Below are 22,647 nucleotides of genomic sequence, written 5' to 3'. Positions count from 1 at the left end.
CTCCAGTAAATTTCACCACAGAACATTTGCAGTAGGCACATTCCACTCACCTGAAGCCTCATTCTCTACAAGTATACTAATGCAAATGCCTTGCTTCTCAGTGTCAATTCCTAGTCCATTTCTGTAGCTTGGCCATTCTTGCTGCCAAGTGTCATTTTCATCTAGAAAGGGTAAAAAGACAAGCGAAGAAAAACAAATATGCCTACAAAATTAAGAAATTGATAAAGTAACTGGAACTGATGTTTGTTTGTTAGTGATCTCAGGTTTGCAACAAGGGTGTGAAATTAGGATTCTCAGACTTTTGATCAGCTGAGGAAAACCAAGTGGTGGAAGCAAAGGGGTTGCTAAGAAAAATTAAGACAGTCAGTGCCTCACTGAACAAGGAACCTGTTTGTCTCCATTCATTACAAAGGGAACACAGACACTGTGTTTGTAGAACTAACACATGCAACACATGTACTTCTGTAGCATCTATTACACAAAGGTTGCAGCTCCTGTGGCAATATCTGCAGCACTAGACTATCCTTACCTGAGGAGAAACGCCTTTTAATTCATCCATCTGCAGGACAGCTGGAACCTTCAGGCTCCAGGACCATGCCAACAAAAGAGGTAGGTGGAAGAGGTAAAGCCAGAACAAAACAGCGTCCTCTCATCTGGGTCACAGCTATCTTGTCATGGGGGTCATCAAGTCCCAGCATCAGCCAGCAACAAAGAAGGCCAACTGCATCATGGGCTATATTAACAGGAACTCCTCCAGTAATTTCAGAGAAGTTATTATCTCCCTCTGCTCAGCACTTATTAGACCAGATCTGGAGTATTGCATAAAGTTTTTGATCTCCAGTACACGATAAATTGGAGTAAACTCAGCAAAAAGCCACCAAAATGGTTAAAGAGAGTTGAAGTGCTCATCCTGTGGGAAAAAGCTTTGGGGCCACAGCTTGTTAAGCCTGGAGGAGAGAAGAATTTGGACCTAATAGAAGACTGCCAACACCTGCTGGGAGTCTGTTGAGAAGAGACAGACAGGCTCTTCACACTCAGGAAACACACAGTGGTACAGGAGGAAGAACAAGAGACAACAGTTACAAGATTAGAAGCAGGCTTTTACCAGATATTTGAAAATCTTTTTTCTCTATTAGGTTAATCAGGGAGTGGAACATGTTACCTAGAAAGACTGTGTCATCTCCGTCATTGGACATTTTAAAGACCAAACTGGCAAAAGTCCCAAGCCACCTGCTCTGATCTCAGCCAATCTACTCAGAGAAGCAAGTCAGACAGGATGACTGCCTGAGATCCCCTCCAAGCTGAATTATTCTTTGATTCTGTAATATTAAATCATTATGTGTGCTGTTCAGAAAAACAGCTGCTGGAAAAGGTAAACTTAGTTACCTCCTATGCCTTGATTTTACCCTGTCTGACATTCTGTACTCAGAAGAATACTGGGTTGCACTCTAAAATATTTTAAAGCTGGTCCAAAACCATGCCTTTCTTCCCAATTAATAACCTCTATAGAGCTAACTCATGGGAAATGTAGATATTTACTGCTGTTTCCATTTGATTTTTTTCTTCCAGCACCCAATCTTCCAAACCCACACCTCATCCCTGTTCTGTTGCTGTAGTTGTGTAAATGCCAGAAATACAGCAGAAGGATGACCATGGATAATTTCAGTGCAACAACATAAAATCAGAGGGAAAACATCAGGAAAAAATAATAATTTTGCAGAATGTTATAAGTATTTTCAAGCCAAGTAACTTAATTGGTATGTAAAAAGCTTTCTTTCTACCTTCCTTGCATAAGATGGCCTTGTTTGCCACCACTTTAGAATTTATACTTCTTTTCAGGACAGAAGATTGTACTACACAAAGTCACACTATACATTATTGGTATTAATAGCTTAGCATCAAAACCACACTTTTAACAATGATAACTCTTTCTGTCTGAAATCTGCTATTGCTTCATCCTGCTGCCACCACTCCTTTGTAAAACATCTGTTTTTCATCCATCCTCACTCTCCTTCAAATTCTGACACTCCCCACAGTTTCAGAGATCCCAAGCCTGCTCATTTTCTGGCTGCACAACAGATGCAACAAATGCACAGGCTTTGTAATAATCCTACAGATGAACAACACAGGAGGTAAGGCATGCTCCAGCAAGTGACCTTAAATAACACATTAATTGGCATAAGAAAGAAGACATTGCAGTTGTATGTGAGACCTGGCACCCAATATGTGTTGTCTGTAGGTGTCACATTTTCCCTAGAGGCAGCTGATGTTCAGACTGAACAAGGAACAACTTAGGGAACATCTGTTTTCCTCCTGCCAATCATGGGACATCACACCTAGGTCAGATGGGACAAACAGCAATTATTCAAGGGATCAGGGCCCCTCCATACACAAGGGAAATGCTTTTCTACTACTTAACACTGGATGTAAAATGTTCAGGGACTTCCAAGAAAATCCTAAACCATGCCAAACCTTGACCCACTGATGTCAGTAACATTTTTCCAATGGACTTATTGAAATTGGGACATTTCCCCTAGAGTAATTAATTTTTCCATTCTGTATCTTTGAAATTTTTTCTCTATATGAGGTACACCATGGGTGTTATTTGATGTAATTCTGGAAAATCTCTATTCCTGCAAAGCACTTGTCCTCCAGAAAATTAAAACAGCATCCTATTTTTCTATTTTCCAAATAAAGTACAATTAAAAAAATGTTAATTGCAGAGTATGAATTCTTGAACTAGTCTTATGAATACCAGTGGAATTAGAATGCAGATTAATTTAATTCTGTTACTACTGATGAAAGAAACTGTTAAATTTAGTATATTTTTGGTGCGCCTTTATTTTTCTGGTAATGAGGGGACACAAAAAAGTATTATATGCTTCTATATATTCCTCTATAGTATATATATTATATATATATATATACACACTCCTCTATATATATTCCTCTATAGTATGGATCCCTATATTGTCTAAATAACATTCAATATGAAGTAAGTGTGATTCGTGATTCACCCTTCATAATTTATTATTGTCTTCACGAGTGTGCTTATTACAACAGATAGTTGCAGCATTTTTGTTAGGATTTTGTCACCATTTCATGTAAACCAAATTGAAAGCTATTTTTATATCTTATGTATCCGATATTTAAGAGATTTTCCTACATTGAAATGTAGAAATTATGGAAATTCTTTAGAAATATGGTCTTGGCCTTGATTTTGCTTGTTCTTCTACGTTACTGCACGATTTTTTGGATACGGTACGAAACTTCCAATCAACCACTAGTAATAGGTTTAGCAGTTGTTCCAACCTCCCTCAAAATCCTTGTTCTCATTTTTATTCCACAGAAGGCATCTAGGGATCCATCAGCAAACACTTGCTATCCAAAGCAGTGCTCACTACCATTGATAGTGCTTGTGAGATCAAAGTAGCAAGTACTTTACCTAGTAATGGAAGTCTGGAGGACTGGAGATGAGGTTGCAAATGGTCATTTGATTTTGGGAAGACATTCAGGCAGGCCATGTTTCACACTAGAAGTGTAAATACCATGTTCAGTAATGCCTTTCTTCTAGTTCTAACACCACCTCTACCCAACTGTATGAAATTGAACAGGAGTCATACTGGACCATGCTTCAGTTAATCTTGATTTAGAACAGAAACAAAAACTGTTCCTGGGCATTTGGGAACAAAATGGTCCATCAGATAATTTGAGAGTTAACAGTTACAACGAAAAAAGTACACTGAAGTTTTCAGCACAATGTACCGTTCCAAAAATCCATGAAAAAAAAATTTTAAAAATCTTACCCTATCCATCATTTCTATATGGACATCTAAATGGGCATCCCATTTGTGACTCCCACTGTTTCTGTATACTCTGTTCCCACCCAGGGGCCCATTATACTAAACATCTTGACAACATTAATATTTAGGCTTCACTTTGTACATTTAATTGTGTTTGCATCTTGAGGCATCTAATTCCAGGCTTTCTATACAGTCAATAAGGAGTTAGTGGATTCTTTACTTTGTACAGGTCATTATAAAGACAATTATGTTCTTCTAGACTAAGCAGCTAATTTAGATGCTTAAAACTCATTTGTGTCCAAAACTATGAATTGAAGTAACTGAATGCCAGCAAAAGAAAAACCTCAGGCATGAAGTTCAAAGTGGTAATTTGGGAAAGCATCCTTACCAAAAGGAGCAGTGATTATATAATAAATTAGATATCTTTGCTGTATCTTAATCTGGATTGTTTACTGCACTCCAGGTTTTTGTTGGTGAGTCAGACGAGAAGGACCTCTCTACATTTAAGTCTAATCCAAGGAGTCCAGGGTTTCACAGTGTTTGCTTTTTCAAAGAACCAAGCACATTCTTCAAATCTAAGAAATCACAAGTTAGAAATATACAATAATGGAAATGGAAGAGGCATGAAATATCTCTTTTGTTAAAGCAACAGAATTTTTCTTCTGCTTTGCTCTTATCCAATAAAACTCAATCAGGTTTCTACCTCCTGAGATAAAACAGATACAAGGATTTTTAGTTCAGGTGACTAAGAACTAACTACATCAAGAGGCTTCTGTTTCACAGTTGCTAACTATTATTGGAAATTTCTAAGATACGATTTACAGCATAGAATGAATTAGTCAAACATTATTTTCAAACAGCAGAATTATTGAAACCTATGACAACATAACCTGAACTAAAATGTTCTGCTGAATTTTACAAATAGTTTGAGTGCAACAAGCTAAGATTTTTTTCTGGTACTTTAATACAAATAAATATACATGCATTCCCCCAAAATACAAAGCTCCAGGAAAAAAGGCTTTGCAAAGCATCTTTAAGAGAACACATTTGTATTCTTTAGTGAGTGATTTATAAATCTCTTTAAATTAAAAATTAAAAAAACCAAAAAGCACTGCAGCTCAGTGTATAATCAAAGATTTTATTGTACTTTGCAAAAGGTATCCTATCCCATCACTGCTTCTGCCACCCTAATATATTCACATGACTGCAACAAATAGGAATTAATTCAAAGGAGTATTAAACAGTAAGTTTTATTGGTATCTATTATCACACAGACAGAACATTAGCACATGCAATAAAATACCACATTGCTTGTGAATCTAAGTTTTAGTTTTATTTGCAACCACACACATCTTACTACAGTGACTTTTTATACCTCTAATTTTGCTTCATTTTTTTAAACATAGCTCTCAGCCAACTATGCCAAGCTACTGGGGAAACCATACACAGTCCAACTGCTACCAAACATCTGTACCCTCTGTACAGATAGAGATATGCAACAGCAGTTAAACATATGTACTATGTCCTTCTATGGAACCCAAGTTAACTTTCCAAACTTTTATCAGACCAGTTCCCCCAAACAAGTATTTTCTAAGGTCAAATGTGACAGAAATTTCAACCCCTCTTACTTAAACTGGAAATTAAATTAAAAACACCTGAGCAGAGATTCTTCTGCACAACAAATGAAAGCATGCTCTGAAATGCAATTTAAGTATACCACATTAGAAGAAGTACATAGTGAGAAAATTCTGGAGCTGGATATGGTAGAACCTTTATACCGGCCCCTCTGGTTTTGTGCTTACTGAACTACATCAGTAGGTGAGGGTTATCAATTACACAGACACTTACAGGACTGGTGCTGTGGCTTATCAAAGTCTCTCATGCAGATGATAATTGTTAAACTTTGCCAACTAATTATTATTATTATTACTATTATTATTAGAGTGACTGAGGTAAAGTACAAAAACCATCTGGTTGAACCTTTGCTCTTTGCTTGCATAAAGTCATTTTCTGCTGCAAAGATTCATTAACACAAAACTGAGTCTAAAAACACCACTTTGAATTTTCCTAAAATAATGAGAACGCAAAAGAAGGCTTATTGAAACTAGGAAAAATGGGTGTTATGGGAACTTTAAACACAAGCTATCATCTTTGTCACACATCATCTATCTGTGCCTGAAAATACTGTCTGGTCGACATTCAGAAGACTTCCTGTAAGTTCTGTAAGTAAGTGCAGGTTACTCATAACCTTGTCCAGCCATGTGCTGAAAATCTCCAACATCGGAGACACCACTGCCAATCTGATCCTTGTTCTAGTGCACGCCACTCTTATTGCTGCAAACCTTCTTATATCCAGTTAGAATTTCCCCTTTGGCAACTTGTGACTGCTAGCTCTCGGCCCTTTACAGGATATCTTCAAGGTGATTCTGGCTTCATCTTCTGTATAACCCCCATTTTAGGTAGTAGAAGCTTGCAATTAGATCCCACCTGCTCTTCTCTAGATTAAATGAACACCTGATCTCTCCTTGTTTGGCATAGTCTGCAGTCCTCAAACATTGTAGTGATCTTACACCTGATTCTCCCCGTTTGTCAACACCTCTCTGATGATGAGGACTCAGACCTGCTCACAGCACTATAGATGCAGTCTCATGGGTGTTGAACAGATGGATATAATCACTTCTATCAGCCTCCAAGCTACTCCCTTGCTAATACACTTTTTTGTTGCTGCCAGAGCTCACTTCTGACTTATACTCAGCTCATTGTCCACCAGGACCTTCAGGTCCTTTCCTACAGAACTGCACAAGGTGTGCTCTGGCAGAGGTATACCTCATCACAGAGGCAGGACTTGGCATTTGCCTTTGCTGAGTGTCCTGAGATTCCCATCAGCCCATTTTTGCAGCTTGCAAAGTTCCCTCTGAATGGTTACTCTGCCTGTCTGCAAGTAACACACTTCTCATGATCTGGGAGAGAGGTGGCTGAGGATGCACTGTGCCACTTGGTCAGTGTTGGGAGGAATGGGTTAAATTCAGAAAACCGAAAAGGAGGACTGTAAATCGCCCAATTGACCTTGCAGCTGGGAATAACTCTTGATGAGCCCGTGTGAGCAGGAGCCCAGTTATCCTTTAGCACAGATATGGTTTAACAGTGTTTGTGCCTCTGCTTTGGCTAGGTCTGCCCAGGTGTTCCACTGAGGATCCCCTAGTTAGTTAGCTAATGGAAATAAACTTCGTCCTAAATAAAATTTTCAAATAAATTACTTTCTAGATGTGAGATTGTGGCTGTCCAGCTGCCAGACTGTTTCAGCTCATGGGGGTTTTTTGATTAAAATTTTCTTGAATTTTCAGATGATACCACACTATAGACAAAAAGGAACCCAAAAAGTCAGTAGCATGCTGCCATGACACCACTAGTTGGTCCAGACTCAAAAGGTTGGATTCCTGCCTCTCACATCCTAAAAAAATACATAGGTGGCAAATGAATGGCTGTATTTTCCTTCTTGTGGGATGAAACAAAGAACTTCTTTTTGTACAGTCTTTTTATACATAAAATATTGATTCAAATCTATTTCACAACAATTCATTCCTTTTGACAGATTTCAATCAAATTAGAACTGATACAGGCAATGGTGGCACATTTGCCACCTGTCTTGCATCTCTTGCAAAAACAGATCCAAATTTAGCTAATTATTCTGAATTCCTCATCATCAAAGATGGCGGATGTTTTGTAATGGCCTTTCTTTTTGCAAAATAAAATTTTTTATTTTTCCTTCAGGTTGCTGCAACTATAATTGATTCTAATTCCCTAGACTTCTTTCTTTTTACTATAGTGATAGGGAAATTTGTCACTATCCTTACAATACAATCCAGAGATCTGCCAAATGAAATTTTAAAAGAAAAGTATCATGAGGTAGTAATCTTCATTTTTCTTTAATGTCAACCAATAGAATTTAGAAACTGCTAGTCTGGGCCTTCTGCAATTCAGCTGAACATGTCTAAATTGTTTATACATATTTCACATTTTTTGAGGCTTTCTTCCCTACTGTACAAAGCAGATCAGATGTATCAACCAGGTCATGCTCCCAAATCTGGAGAGAAGACAATGGATTCAGAGATGTGCCAAAAAATGGTATATACATGTACCAACTATTTCCATGCGGGTTCTGAGAAAGGATACTTCCGTAAGAAACTATTTTTTTCTGTTAATCAAACCAGAATGTTTCATTCCTTAAAGGAATGAACGCAGCCTATTCCAAATAGTAAACTCCTCTTACTCTGCAACAACCACTTGTGATTCTTAGAAACCTGAAGGACTGAATCCACAGGATACAATACCTGCTGGGGAAATTTTCTTTCCTCACAATTTTTCCCATCTCCTCGTTTTTGCACGGAGTATTGTGACTGCTTAACAGATGTGACCCATAAGCATGCTACTAACAATGTTGTATTTGGCTTTGACAGTGGTTTCATGCAGAGAGTGTTTGCAGAAGCAAGCCGTGCTTTTACTGATAGCACGCATTGCCTGAAAACTCTTGGCAGGCCGACAAACCAGCTTTTGTGAATTTTTCTGTAGCAATTTAGGATGTTATCGTCCCCTGGTCATCCACAGTCGTGGCTGCAAGTTGCAGCCCCTGCAGTGGCCAAGGAGGCATCTCGGGATGAACTTGTCCTTGCTCTCCACAACTACCTGAGGGCACCCAGATTGGAGTTGGGCTCTTCAACCTCCTTGCAGTGAGATGTCATGGCCTGAAGCTGAGACTAGGGAAATTTAGACTAGATATTAGAAAATAAGAAATTCACTGTTAATGGGGTCAGGCATTGGAATAGGCTGCCCAGAGAGAGGGTGGTGTCCCCATCCCTGGTGTCTGAATCTGGCGCTGGGTATGTAGTTTAGTGGTTTTATAGGCTAAAGTGGTAGTGCTGGGTTGATGGTTGGACCTCATGACCTTTAAGGTCCCTTCCAGCCTTCACGATTCCATGATTCTGTGCCTCCAGGAGGTCACCGTGCCCAATACAAATCCAACCCCAGGCTGCCGACGGGAGCGCAAGAGGCGGCCACAGCGGCACTGGCAGCACCCGGCAGACTCCCGGAGGGCGGCAGCTGCCCCGGCCTCCGAGACGCCCGCAGCCCCGCTCCCACTGCGCGCCTTCCCGGGAGGCGGTGCGGGGTGGGCCGGCCCCACGGCGCAGGGGCGGTGCCGGTCACGCGGCCGCACGGCGGCCCCGCCTCGGCTCCGTCGGCAGCGGCAGCGGCGGCGGCGGCGGCGGGGGCACCTGGTGCCCTCCTCGGGGCTCCTCGTCGCCGGGACAACCGGGTTCGCCGCCGCCGCGCCTCTGCCATGGTGAGGAGCCCGCGACACGGCACCGCTGCCCGGCCGCAGCGGGCTGGCCTGGCCGCCCGGGGCGCGGAGCGAGTGTTGGCCGGGCCGTGCGGCTCAGCCGAGGCGAGGGTGGCGGGCGGGGGAGCGCGGGGCGCGGGCGGTGCGGATGCGGGGCTGGGCGTGCGGCCCGGCGCGGGGCTGCGCCCGCCCACGCTGTAGGCGAAGGGAAAGAGAGTGTCTGTCTGCCCCTCTGTCTGTCTGCGTGCCTGCCCAAAGCAGGTGGGGCCGCGCTGTCCCTCCCTGTAGCACATGCCTGCGTGTGTGTGGTGAGGTGTGACGGGCGCCTTTGCCTCCTCCTTCCCCCGTGTAACGCCGGAGCAGCCATGGCAGGGCTCTGCCTGGCGTGTGACGCGGGCCAGGTGTGTTTTCTGCCTGGACAACACAGGAGGGATGGTCTGTTTATATGGATGTGTAAGCCGGCTGGGGAATGATGGAATGGTGAATGACGGTGTGTCGTCCCCCTTATAAAGTCGAGAGGAAAAGCCATGGCATGTGTCGGTTCACAGGGCAGGGTTGTCACCCTGTGGATGCGCGGGATGCTGGGTTTGGGCGCTGTGCTGTATCCTTATGCATGTGCCGTGAGCCAGGGTGTGGCCTGGGATGTGTGTAGATAGCAGATATACGATAGCACATGAGCGTAATGCTATGGCCCTGTGTATGTCTGCTGTGATTTGGCTTTCGGGTATGGTGTGTTTGTGTTGAAGCAGAGATGTGAAATTGTATTCAGGGCCATGACATGGCATCGTATGTATGTAGTTGTGTCTGCCTGCTGCTGTCTGGTATGGGTTTGTGCCTGTGTATATTTAGTGAATATTGAGTGTGGCATAATCTCTGGATATTTTTAAAGGCATGTATGCTATGGGTGTGGCAAGGATTGTCTGTAGTCCTATATGTGCATAGCAGATACAGGGTATAGTATTTTGTGTGCATAGAGCAGCAGTGGCTTGTGTATGTGAGCATGCATAGCTGTGATGTGATGTGTGTGCACCCATGCATTTATAATAGATTTGTGGGGTGAGCGTGGTAGGCACAAGGTTTGTTTCACCTGTATGTGGGGATGGCACGACATGGAGCACATGTGTGGAGGCTTGCAGCAGAGAAGGAAGAGAGGCTTTGGTTTGCTCTGTGGGGAAAGATGTGGGGATGTGACACAGTATGTGTATGCCACGAGTGGCAGGGCAGAGATGCATCATATGTTTGTGGAAGGAAGATGGCAAGGCATGTAAGGGGGAGTGTGTAGGGACAGGCACAGCATGTTTGGGAAGATGATTGGTTTGAGCCCTGTTTTCAATTACAGCTTAATTGTCTGATGCCTTACTGCTTCACAGTTACAGTGATAGATGCAGCAAGAAGGCACAGTTGCTGGCCTTTCCCATATGGGGAAGTACACAGTGTTTGAAGGCAGAAGTCACTTTGTGCGTAATGATAGTAGGTTTTCTGTATCAAGTTCTGGGGAAGTGGAGGGAGTGCTCAGGCTCACAAAGGGAAGAACTATATTCCTGTGGTGTTGCAACTTTTCTTCCTTTGCATGAAGGCTTGTTCATGTGCTCTCTCTTTCTTCCCTTACATGTTACCTTCTGTTCCTTCCCAATTCTAGCCTGCATGTTCTGAACCCAAACAAAGCAACCTTGAAAACTAAAATGTGAGGTGGAGTAAAAGTATGGATAGACTGTGCATGATTGCAGTATGTTTCTGTGCAGAGTCAGTTTGAATTTGCTTTGCATAGATTTTAGGATGTATCTGTTGCTACAAGGAGAAGTAAACCTCAGTGGATGATGTAGCATAGGTGGACTGGTTGTGATGTCACTTAGTGACATGTTCTGCATCACATTAATATTCCATCAGAGAAGATGCAGTATCTTAAGTCAGTTGAATAAAATGGATTTATCTTATGCTCTAAATTTAAGATACAGACTGAAAAACAACTAACCAAATGTTTATAAACTGCACCACGGGATGTTCAGGTTGGATATTAGGAAAAATTTCTTCAGTGAAAGGGTTGTTAAGCATTGAAAGGGGCTGCCCAGGGAGATGGCAGAGTCACCATCTCTGGAGGTGTTCAGGAAACTACTGGATGTATCACTTGGAGCTGTGGTTTAATTGACAATGTGGTGGTGTTCAGACAGAGGCTGGAATCAATCTTGGAGATGTTTTTCATTCTTAATGATTCTATTATTCTGTAAGTAGATATTTTCCATTTACTGAACTCCAGGCATGGAGGTTTTCTTTGTGGTCTGTTTTGACATTACCAATGAGATACCTTTAGTAGTCTAAACTCAGCTGAATCTGCAAAATGGCATTGGTGCTGTAATTGCACAGGCCAAATCTCAGAAATTAATCCATCTGCTGTGCAGATTCCTGTACTGGGCAGCTTCTTAGTTGCACTTGACAACTGTTAAGCTTTTGCCTCCGTTTTTGTTATTATTTTAGTATTTTTCAGATATTTTATTCAATGCACACTTATACTTGAATTTTTCTGTCTTATAGGGTTAAGCCTATTCAGGTTGTTCTTTCTTTCTTAATTCTTCATAGCTTCATAGAATTAGTTTTGAGCAATTAACACCAGACCTTTTAGTACAGAGAATATCAATGTTCTTAAAAATCAGGACTATTAGCTTACTGCTTGCTTGTTTTGACAACAGACTAGAATATTTAGTCATCCTAGTTAAAATGAGGGGTAACATGGGGCTAGCAGGTGTGGAAGGTTGAAAATAAGTCAGGTTTTCAGTGAAGCATGGCAACTATTTTTAGGTAGGTGAAGAAAAGTAATACTGGTCTTGGCACTGTGACAGTATTGATCTCAATCCCAGGAGAAGGCTACACATTGACAGTACTTCAGCTGTTTTGTCATTTGGAAGTCAGAATAACTGCATTAATTTCATGTAAATTGTTATCATCTGGTAATTCTGGTAGTCTTTCTACTAAATTAGAAATGCAAATAAGTGAGATACATTAAGTAGGACAAAACCAGATGAAACTGTGACACCAAGTTCTCCCTCAAGCTAGTTTAGACAATAGCCACAACATCCACTTGCATTCTTTCTAATAGTCTTTTTAGGAAGACGATCCATATTCTCCATAGATTTCTGCTTTTACTTTGTGGTGGGTTTTTTTTTTGTTTGTTGTTTTGTTTGGTTTTGGCTTTGTTGCTGTTGGTTGGTTGGTTTGGTTTTTTTGGGTTTTTTTCTGTGTGTTTTTGTTTGGTTTTTTTTTTTTTTTTTTTTTTGGTTTTTTTTTTGTTTTAACTCTTCCATGTGCTGTAGAACAATGCAAGAATGTTAAAATTTCTCATTGTACTGGACCTGTGTATTTTGGGTGACTTGATGATAATGGGATAGGGCTTGAGTCCACCTGTTCCCTTGAGCTTTTACAAAACTACTTTCCTACTTGAACTTTTAATGCAGAGTGGAACATTCTCATTCTTTGTAAAGCTTCTGAGAAGGCAGATTGTAAACACAGAATAACTTCTATATGGTGAAAATCAGATTTGCATTCTTAAAAATGAAAAAAACTTATACATGAGGCGTTAAAAGTGTATAATGAACATAAAATATGCTACATACTGGTATCTCATCTGTCAATTCAGTTTTTTTTCAGGATCAAGAAATTACTTACATGTCTCTCAAAGCTTAAACTAATTGTTCTTGAGACTGAAGAACAAATGGTTTCTAAAGATCAAACATTTTTCTTAGCCTAGTTTTTCAAAAAATGTACTGTACTATAAATGTCTGAAAATCTGTGTATATAGTGCAATTCTAAAAGACTGTGTGAAACAAAATGTATTATTTTTGTGAAAAAATTAATTATAATGCGACTGCAGTCCCTGTGAATGATTTTCTGGTGGAAGCTGCCTTAGATTCTATTTCAGTATGTCTCTGTAGAGTCTCAAAGTTAGCTGAGTGGTCAAAGGAAAGTATCTTTCTCAAGTGTTTTGAAATTAGGTTTTTGCAACTTACATTTGAGTGTTTGATACTTACGGAGGGATTTGTTATTTACCTGGTCAAGGAAAAGTAAGCACAGGATCTGTAAATGCTTAATTTTTTGCTGTCTTGAATGACTTCCCTCTTACGCATCTGCCCCTATCCCCCAAAACCAAAACAGAACAAAACCCATCCAAACAAAACCCACAGCATGAATTTGCATGTTTAAATGGATTAAAATAATTTCTGTTTGGTACAGGGAGGCAATGAAAATGCAGCAATAGTTGATGCAAGGGCACCTCAGCTGACAAAATCAACTACAGCCAATTTCTAAAGGGGTTCCCCCTGGATTTTTATTTTTGTGTTGGAGGAGCCACTACTAGAGGAGGACTGGAAATTTGCCCATTTCTGGACTTGCACATTTATGACTGTTTGAAACTATGAACACTTGCTGTGTAGCCCACAAAAAAGTACTCAGTATTTGCTATCAAACTGCAGCACTCAAAATATTTGCCTTAATTCTTGTTATACGCTTCTTTTTCTATTCCACTCTTTTCCTGAGTTCTCTTTGGTAGGCAGAAGGAAACAGTAACTTTGGGTTTCATTGGATTAGATTCCTGTTCAACTGGTTACCCAGTATGTTCTGTAAATTGAAATCAAGGAGACAAGGACATAATCAAATCTGCATAAATGTGAAACTCTACCAGTATGTCAAGCTTATCTGTCTTGAGAGGTTGAAATTGAGGTCAGAGCTTCACAGAGAAAAGGCATTCCCATATCATAGCTTGATGTTATGTGGTAGTTATATAAATACTAAGGGGCAAAATGTCTAAGTGTGCTTGTAGATTATAGACTATTTTCAGAACTTTTTCTGGAATGAAAGTATCAAGAGAATTTTATTTCTGCAGAAATTCAAGAAGCATGCATTTTGGCAAATACTAAATGTCCAGTTTCTTTCTCAGTCTCAACCTATTACCTTTCTTGTAACAGTTTGAAAAAGATGTTTTGGAAATGCTACTATGATGCTATTTCCTTTGTAGTCAAAGGTAATTACTGCTTGTAACCATGAAGAGGTATCTAACTTTATCTCTTATAATTGAAAACCTTTATTAATAATGCATTACATGTATAGCAGCTTCTATTAATTATGAACTACATATATGTTGTATGTAGCCACAAAGCAGAATTTTTCTTGTTTTTTTCTTGTTTGTTTTCTAGTGAGAATTGCCTTGCAGAGACTATATACCCTTCATAATAAAGATTTCATGCTCAATATTAGGAAAAACTTCAGTTCTGGCATAGTGTTTATGAGGCAGATCAAGCACTGTTTTGAAATGGCTTTGTAGAAACTATAGAGTCATTCTTGTAATAAACCATACCTTTTGTGTCTCAAATGTGTTTTTGAAGAGCAGTTATGAAGGGGGAGGATTAGTACTCAAAATTTCTGTTTCACAGGTGCTTAGAACAAGCAGTTACTTAAACTGTGATTTTATTTGCAGTTTGAGCTAAGTACAATAAGAAGAACTGCATTTTTGGGTATGGGATTGCGTGACTGGAGGGAGGACTCTGTCAGTTCAAATTAGAATGTGCCAACTCCTGGGGAAATGGACTTGCAGAAGAATCTCTTTGTGAACACCATAGAAGGATTTCATGTCTCTCTTGTCGTGCCATCAGCCTGTTAGTTTGTGTGCTGATATTGAAGGCTGGGAATAAAACTTAGCCATATGTATGTCAGTAAAAACAGCTATATGCAGAAGTGGGTTTCAGAGTTTTGATAGATGTTCTCCTAAGTGCTCTGAATCTGTGATGTGGATTAAATTTGGATGGCTGACACTACATGGCTATCCCTAAGCAAATATTGTTACATTGAAATGAATGGACACTAACTTTTTTTTTGGACTGATTTTGTTCAGAACCATACCATGTTCTGAATGCCTTTGAGAAATTTCTGAAATTCACCCATGAGTTAATGGGTCTGTTGCTCTCCAAGCCCATAAAGATATTGATATGGGTTTCCACATATTCATCTTCAAAGTACTTTATAGATTGGACTGCTAATTAAATGCTTTATTTTAATTTAGTTTTTTTAGTAATGATGTCTAAATGCATCAGGTAATGGATAATTACCTGAAAAAGGAAATGTTCAGTCATTAATTTTTTAAGAGAAATCAAATTGAAGGAAAGATTTGCCAATCAGTATATGACTTTCAGATGATGAGGATAAAATTTTGTCATACCTGTTTTTTCAGCTCTTTGCATATGTTTAAAGAATATATGGGGATACAATTAACAGCTTTTCCCAGATTTCTTAGTGTTGAAATGGTAGTTATTGGATTTTTATTTTATTTATTTTTCTTTCCCAATCTGAACTAGTTTCTAGTCATGGAAGATTAGGTAAGGAATAGTTTCTTTTTCTCTGTGGTTTAGGTTTGTTCTGCCATCTCTGATAGTAGTTAGAACATGATGCCTTGAAAGGCAAATGAGGGTTGGGTGCACCTGAATGATGGGTTAGTCTTCCATGTAGCTCCTATCTAAGAGTGCATAGGAAAAGCAAAGCTTGCAAACCTTTTTTGTCAATAATAATGTAATTCCTCTTTATTTTAGTGAGGTATTGGATTTGATGTAGTTTTCTGCCATGCTGGCTACCAAACACCTGAGAGCAAGTATTGATAAAATGTTATCTTTCAACAGAATTTTAGGCTTGCAAGTAATTAGGTCAGTCGCTAATTCTGTAAACCATTGGATTTCCACTTTTTAACAAGCAAAAATAGGAGCTATCACACTGGAATCAGAGATTGCTGGCTCTTTGGTGACTTAGTAGGAGACAAGGCCGAGTCTTGCATTAGGGTTTAGGCATTTCAATTGACAGGTCAGGTTAGCCTGTTAGACCTTAATACCCTGGCTGCTTGTAGGAATCAAGCTGTACTCTAAAAGGCTTGAGTGATGATTTCCAAATATGTTGTTGGTAATAGATGACTGCCCTTCAGAAAAACACACAGGAAAGGGCCATGAGAACTGTTTGAGCAACTGAGGATGGGCTGGTGTGCCTGAGACAGAAGGAAAAGCAACCTCCAAGCACCTCTCTGCATTGGGAGGCACTTGAGTTGGAACAGCCAGAGACCTTGAGTTGAGTTGTGCAGCTGTGGCATCAGCTCTGAAGTTCACCAATGACCTTGTTCTGTCATCCAGTAGAAACAGGCCCTTTCAGAGCCAGGCTGATGCCCTCCAGTGAAGTGTGAATGAGGTGGTATATGAATACCAGTGCTGGCAAAACAAGAATGAAGGCTCTTCTGGAAGAGAATCAAACAGCAAAGTGGTCAGTGTGGCCAGCTGCTTCTATGTGGCAGATTTTATTATGTTAAACAGCACTTACTCTGGAGAGATTTTAAAAGCATTATGGCCCTTATAAGCAGCCTTAGGTCATTGGAAGGCATTAAGGAAAAACAGAGGTGTGCTCAGGTGCATTTGATCTTCTCTGAAGGTGAGCTTTAACTCTTCAAGATGAGCAGCACAATAAGAACCAAAGTATTTGATAGAAGATGTTGCTTTTGTTCAGTCCATTTGTCATCACAGTGTTAGAAGACAAAGTACCCCAAGGAAAGACCAGTGCAGAAGATCCAGAGGGTGTCTGGCAGCAAGGAGGAAGCTGTGAGGCTACAAAAGGCCATGGGCTCTAGCAGTGTGTGTCCAAAGGGAAGAAGCAGGCCAGGAAAGCTGGATTTTAAAATGCGCAAAGGCAAAGCCTGCGCCAGAGCAGGGTGAACAGCTGGAGCACAGGAGCAAGAGCCTGCAGGGCAGACAATGTCTGTGTGTTGAAATAAAAGATTTTTCCCACCTGTCTGTGCTGTAGACAAGCTTGGTTCAAGATGGGATTGCGTTTCAAGGTTCAGTTTGGTGTGTTATAATGTTTATTGATTATACAGAAAGCTTTACCATGGGTTCTAGTTTAGCAGCAGTCCTGTGTCATCAGCTGTTATGTCTTCAATATCACTTATTTCAGTTCTGTTGGCAATGTATATCCTGTCTAATGCTCCTTTTGTTGGCTGGATACGGCTCTGTTTGCCACTTGTGTGGTGTTAAATGATTCTGCCTGTCTGATGCATTGATTGTACATTTCTGAAGGAAGCCCTAGTAGCAGCAATTCCCTGAGCATTAGAGAGTTTTATACACTTACACTAGAGTGTAACATGGGACAATCTGAAATTTATGGTAATTTAGGTTTTACCTCTTCTTCCTCCTTCATTTTTGTGGTGTATTTAGAGAGCTTTTTAAGATGCCATTCATTACTTTAGTTTGCTTGTGAGCTACTCTGGGTAGCAAAGACAATTTGGTGGCTTTCTGACCACTATAGCCCTAGGTGCTTTCAATACCTTGGCAAAAAAAAAAATTGCACAGGCAGCAATTAGGTGTCTGCTGAGGAGGAGAGATAGGCAGCAAGCTGCTGAGTTTTGTTTGGCAACAAAAATCTGCACATCAAGCTACTGAATAAAACTATATTTTCTCAGAATTTTCCTTTAAAATTTGGTGTTACCATGTGCTGTGTCAACCATAGAAGGGAAGGAAATACATGGATTTAATTCCAGTCTACTGTCTCCTGTGGTGAAAATGGCCCAATGCTGTTTTTTTTTTTTTCCTGAATTGATAAAAACTTCAACCTTGTTTTCAGTACATATGCCTTTTGCTGGTGCTCTTTAGAGTCTCTCAACTACATCTTCCTCCAACCTACTTTCCCCCATAATTCCTTTAGCATGCTACTAAGCAAGGCTATTTTTGAGAGTCTGGGCTTTTAATAACTTCTGATACGAAAAGTTGACAGGTTGAAAGTCCTTATTCTGATTTCAGTGGAAATTAGATGCATAAATTTCTCAGTGGAACTGAGCCATAATGGATGAGCTGCTACCAAAACTGTTTCATCTGTTAAGAAAATAGTCCTTTTCAATAGAGGACTGAATGACAACTGAAATTGCATGCTTAAAAAAATATAAGGACTATCACCAGAATTCGTAGTATAACCTTATTTTGATCTTGAAATAACTCTATCAGAAAAGATGTCTTCACCTCGTTAATTCTGGTGAAAACAGAAGACGTTTATTGCTAGCTGTTATACCAGAAGAGGTTAATGTTCTGCTTTCAATGGTGGCAAGCTAAGTGTGATGTACCAAGAAGTTATGCTCTAGGACTAGAGGCAATTAGTATGTTTAATAATATGAAAGGGGAATTAAAATGAAGAGATTATCCTTTTGGGTTTCACAGATTTACACAATGGATGCTTTGTTTATATAATAAAGAGATTTTTTTTTTTAAATGTATTCGCTAAAGAAATTTAATGTAAGAAAGTATCAGGTAATTTTAAAAGAAAGTACTCCCATTTTAGCTCATAACCACTCTTCCAAAAGTAAAGTGAAGATATTACCAAGTGAAGTCAGTTAAGCCATGTAAGAAATGGCTCAATATTGAAGTAATAAGGAGTTTTCTCTTGTGGATTTTGTTTTGTGTTATTTGTTGTTGCAATTCTTTTAAGAGTGAAGAGATCTTCTGTATCTCTTCTTGTGTTTACAGGAAATTTAAAAATGGTTTTAGAGTAATGTTTATTACATATATTCAGTTGCATTCTTTTTCCTCGTGCATACTGTTGTAGAGTTTGAGATATCCTATCATTAATGCAGTCAAACTTGCTTCCAAATGCAAAAGCAAAGAGAGGAGAAATATTCTTTCTGCATTCCAGCTATTCTTAATTATTATTTTGGATTACTGTGTACAGGTGTTCTGAGGGCAAGTCATTGTCAGCACAATCTCTAAGTAAAGAAAAAAATTCATATTTTTTCATACAGTGATCAAACACTTTCTTGACTGAATGTTTTTAGTGTATTTTTTTTATGAATAGAAACAGAAAACTAGAGCTTATGTAATAAAAATTAGGTAAAAAATAAAAAGAACAATACATGAATATACTAGGGTTCTTGCTTCATTAATGAAGGTTTTAAATTATCAGAAACTGTTTTGTCCTGTTTGCACCTTCTGTCTTCTTTCTCTGCCTTCGTACATTTGAAATCATGTTATAAATGTTTATCTAGAAACTGACTACTCCAGTTGTTCTGTGTCTGTTCTCTGTTAGGGGGGAAAACTACTGAGGAGCCTTTAAAGCAGCCCCTCTCTTTCTCTGAGATGCAAATGCAATATGGCTCTAGAGGTTAGTAAACTTTCACAGGATAAAAGAGTACTATAAAGAGACACTTTCATTTTTCTAGATGTGCTTACTCCATTATAATAATATGTTACTATATGAGAACTGCTGCTAATGCATACAAGAACACACAAAAGTTACTGCTTGAGGGAAATCAGCTTTGAATGTGTTTGTGGCCTCATCTGTGGCTGCTGTACAGGCATGGTACTTTGTGTGGCTGGGCAGGTCACATGCTTCATATAGTATGTAGTAAAAGCTGCATTTTTTCCAGTTTTAATTGTGATTCCTAAATTAACCATATTGGTCAGATAAGCTGTCATGTATTCAAAATAGTTTGTCCATCCAACTTTAACGTTGGATTATTTTAGCATAAAGATTATAAACCTTTTTCCTAAGAGTTGCTGGTTTGGTTGCAGGTTTAGCTTTTCAGCTTGGCCTCAGTGGGAGAATGCTATGTGCTATGATTTGTAGTGAGATCAGATTTTTGATGAGTAGTTGGAAATACTGTTTAACAAAAAGAGCTACAGTACTCAAGGCTTTAGAGTAACTTGCCTCATACCTTACTAATTCAAATCCTGTGTTATCCTTATACAGTGAGCATATATGTATCTCTCTGTATATATCTCCATGTTACTGTCTACTTGAGAATCTGTGGGGTAAATAAAAAGGATAATTAATTTTTTTTATATATAGGCATTATATAGCACACATGTAAACTAGTAGCAGTCTGCAAAGTAGCTTTATTTAAAAATACATGCTGATACTTATGTGTCTGCTAGATGATGTAACTTTTGAGGCATTAGAATAATAGCTGCAGATAATACAGAGACTATACTGCAGCTGCAGTCTATACACAGACTTTGTGTGCTCTGATAGAGGTGACATCTTTTCGTGGTTTATGTTCCTAACCTGCAATGCACAGGAATATTTCCTTACTTGTCTCTTTAGTGATCCTAGCTTCTATGATGATAGTATATATGCCCCTTTTTTTTCTGAATGAGTTCTGCTGTAAACACAATTAAGCATACAGACTGTTACTAAAAAAAAAAAAAAAAAAATCCCAATATATGCTATTGTTTTCAAGCCACGAGCTGCAAGCTTTGAGTAGCATATAATATAAAAATGGCACACGTGGGTAATTCATAGGTCATTCTATCAAAGTCAGAAGCAGTCAGCCAGTTCTAAAAATGTTATTGATGTATGTGGCATATTTCAGCCTAAAGGCTGAAAATATCAACAGCAATGGGTATTGGATATAAAACAGGAGAGCAAAGCTGAGCCTATGGTCAGCCATGTGGAACTGCTTAAAGCAAATGTCTCTCTTCCGAAGGAACTAGAATTGTCCTATTGAAATGCATATTCATGGTTGTTTTATGCTTTGAATATCTGTAGTCCCCAGTGTGTGAATAAATGTGCTGCTCGAGTTGCTGGAAAAGGAAGCTTGATTAAACTTGTCAGTCCCATTGAAAGTTGACAGCTTTATTGTCTTTAGATGTGTGGATAGCCATGAACAGGTAATGGGTGAAGAAATCTGTGTCAAAATTGGAACAGTAGTATGCAGTTAACTTGAAATCAAAGATGTACTGGAAGAGAAAAAGGGTTCTTGGAGTAGCCAGAAGGAGGTTTAAGTCTTCAAATCTTACAATATTTTTTAGGGAGATATTTTCAAAATTCCCAGTTCTGTAATTTTTGCTGTCTCCCTTCCTTTATGAAGACAGACCCAAGCTTATATTCAACTATTTTTTTCTTTCTTTGCTTTTGTAGATCTTTTTTCCTTTTTTAAAACAAGAAGCAAAGCAAATAGTTTCCCAGTATTCAATGTGTGTGGATAGTAGGATGAACAAAGGGTAATACCCTTATGTCAAGAACAGCTTAATAAAGGGAGAAGATTCCTTCCAGTTGTTTTAATGTTTTGTGTGATTTTTGTATTTACCTTTCAGCATTCAGAAACTCATCTGTTTTGGATCCTTCTTCCTAGCTTGTGTTTCTGGTATTATGGACAGAAAATGAAGTCCCTGAAGCTCTTCTCTTTACACAGGAAATTATTGCTTTTGACTTTGACATCTTCCAGTCTTTGCCATGATTCTTTAAATTCCATTTCACCTTCTCTTTTGTTTATTGCTTGTGTTCCTCTAGTAAAATTTCTCAAACCTAAATATTTAGACAAAGTTGTAAATCTGGTCAACATCTTTGTTTCAGTCTTTCTGTTTAGCTGTTGATTGTATAAACTTAGTATTGCCTGCATTTTTTCCTTGGGTGTTTTTTTTCACCCTCTTTTTTTTTTTTTTTTTTTTTTTTTTTTAAAGTATGTATTAATGATATGAAGTTTGGGTGAAAGGTATTTTCAGCTTTTCTTGTAGCATTTCTTGATCCTTTGCTTATATAGCAGTTACTGCCCTGCCTGTGGCACTAAATTCTGTAGATAGTTACATTCAATCCATATTCACATACCTGGGCCAAGTATTAGCACTGTAGACAGTGAAAGGAGGGACCTGAATAACTGGAAAGTGTCCAGCTTGGTTTTTGTAATGGGACAGTTTTAGGACTGTGCAATCAGTGTGTTTGTATATGTCTTGCTATTGCTTGAAGTTTCACTACTGCTTAAAATACTTCTTTGTGCAGTGTTAAATGTGCTTTTTCGTGATTATTAAGTTGCTCCACAATTTTTGTGTGGTTGAATCTTAGCACTGGAGAAAATAATTTTATCGTTTTGACAACTAACATGGTGAAAACTTGAGATTAACAGTAATTTAAGAGAATTAAGCACCTAAATAGAAGGCGAATAGCCGCTTTAAAATGTTTTTCTCGGTTTTTAAATAGTGTTTTTTCTTTCTGTTTCTAGGTTTTCTCAAATAATGATGAAGCCCTTATTAACAAAAAACTCCCCAAAGAACTTCTGTTGAGGTAATTCTATATAACATTTTAAGGAGTAAAAACCTGAGGATTGTATGTTGTTTACGTGTATCTTACAGACTATCAAGTGCTATTCATTCTTCCTTAAATCCGCTTGAAATAAATAACAACACACATTATATAGTTCTTGGAATTCTTGAGCTCATTGCCTTGATTTGTTTTAATGTGTTCAAGTTATGCTGTAAAATGGAAGATGTAATTTAGTTGTGATTTTTTACTTGCATGTCAGAAAAAGAAGAGAAATAAAATGTCAAAAATTTGGTGTACCAAGTAGTCAGCTCTTCCACACTGTCAATGTTTTATATCTGTCTGAAGAGCCTAATTCTCTAATGTAGCTCACACTCTGTGCCATGAACTTTATTCTAACGAAATAAAATATAAATTCGATGTCAGAGCTTCCAAAGAAGTCACTGCAATGAAAAACTCTGCCTTAGTTACCATTACTGCCAG

At 38.9% G+C, this 22,647-nt stretch overlaps 1 protein-coding gene across 2 annotated transcripts in view; it reads left to right on the top strand.

The window, feature by feature from the left end:
- Positions 1-9,009: 9,009 nt before the first annotated feature.
- The window catches only part of FBXL2 (F-box and leucine rich repeat protein 2), a 47,447-nt gene continuing 33,809 nt past the window's right edge, over positions 9,010-22,647 (top strand). The window contains exons 1-2 of one of the 2 annotated variants that reach the window (XM_079300241.1): positions 9,010-9,141; positions 22,127-22,188. In XM_079300241.1, coding sequence (XP_079156367.1) covers positions 9,139-9,141; positions 22,127-22,188 — 65 coding nt within the window. In that variant the 5' untranslated portion in view covers positions 9,010-9,138. The remainder of the gene's footprint in view (positions 9,142-22,126; positions 22,189-22,647) is intronic. The other variant, XM_079300242.1, reaches the window with a different exon arrangement.

Source organism: Erithacus rubecula (genome assembly GCF_903797595.1).
Source record: "Erithacus rubecula genome assembly, chromosome: 3".
In the NCBI taxonomy this organism is placed as follows: Eukaryota; Metazoa; Chordata; class Aves; order Passeriformes; family Muscicapidae; genus Erithacus; species Erithacus rubecula.
Note: the sequence above shows the minus strand (reverse complement) of the source record. Positions and strands in the feature narration are given on the sequence as shown.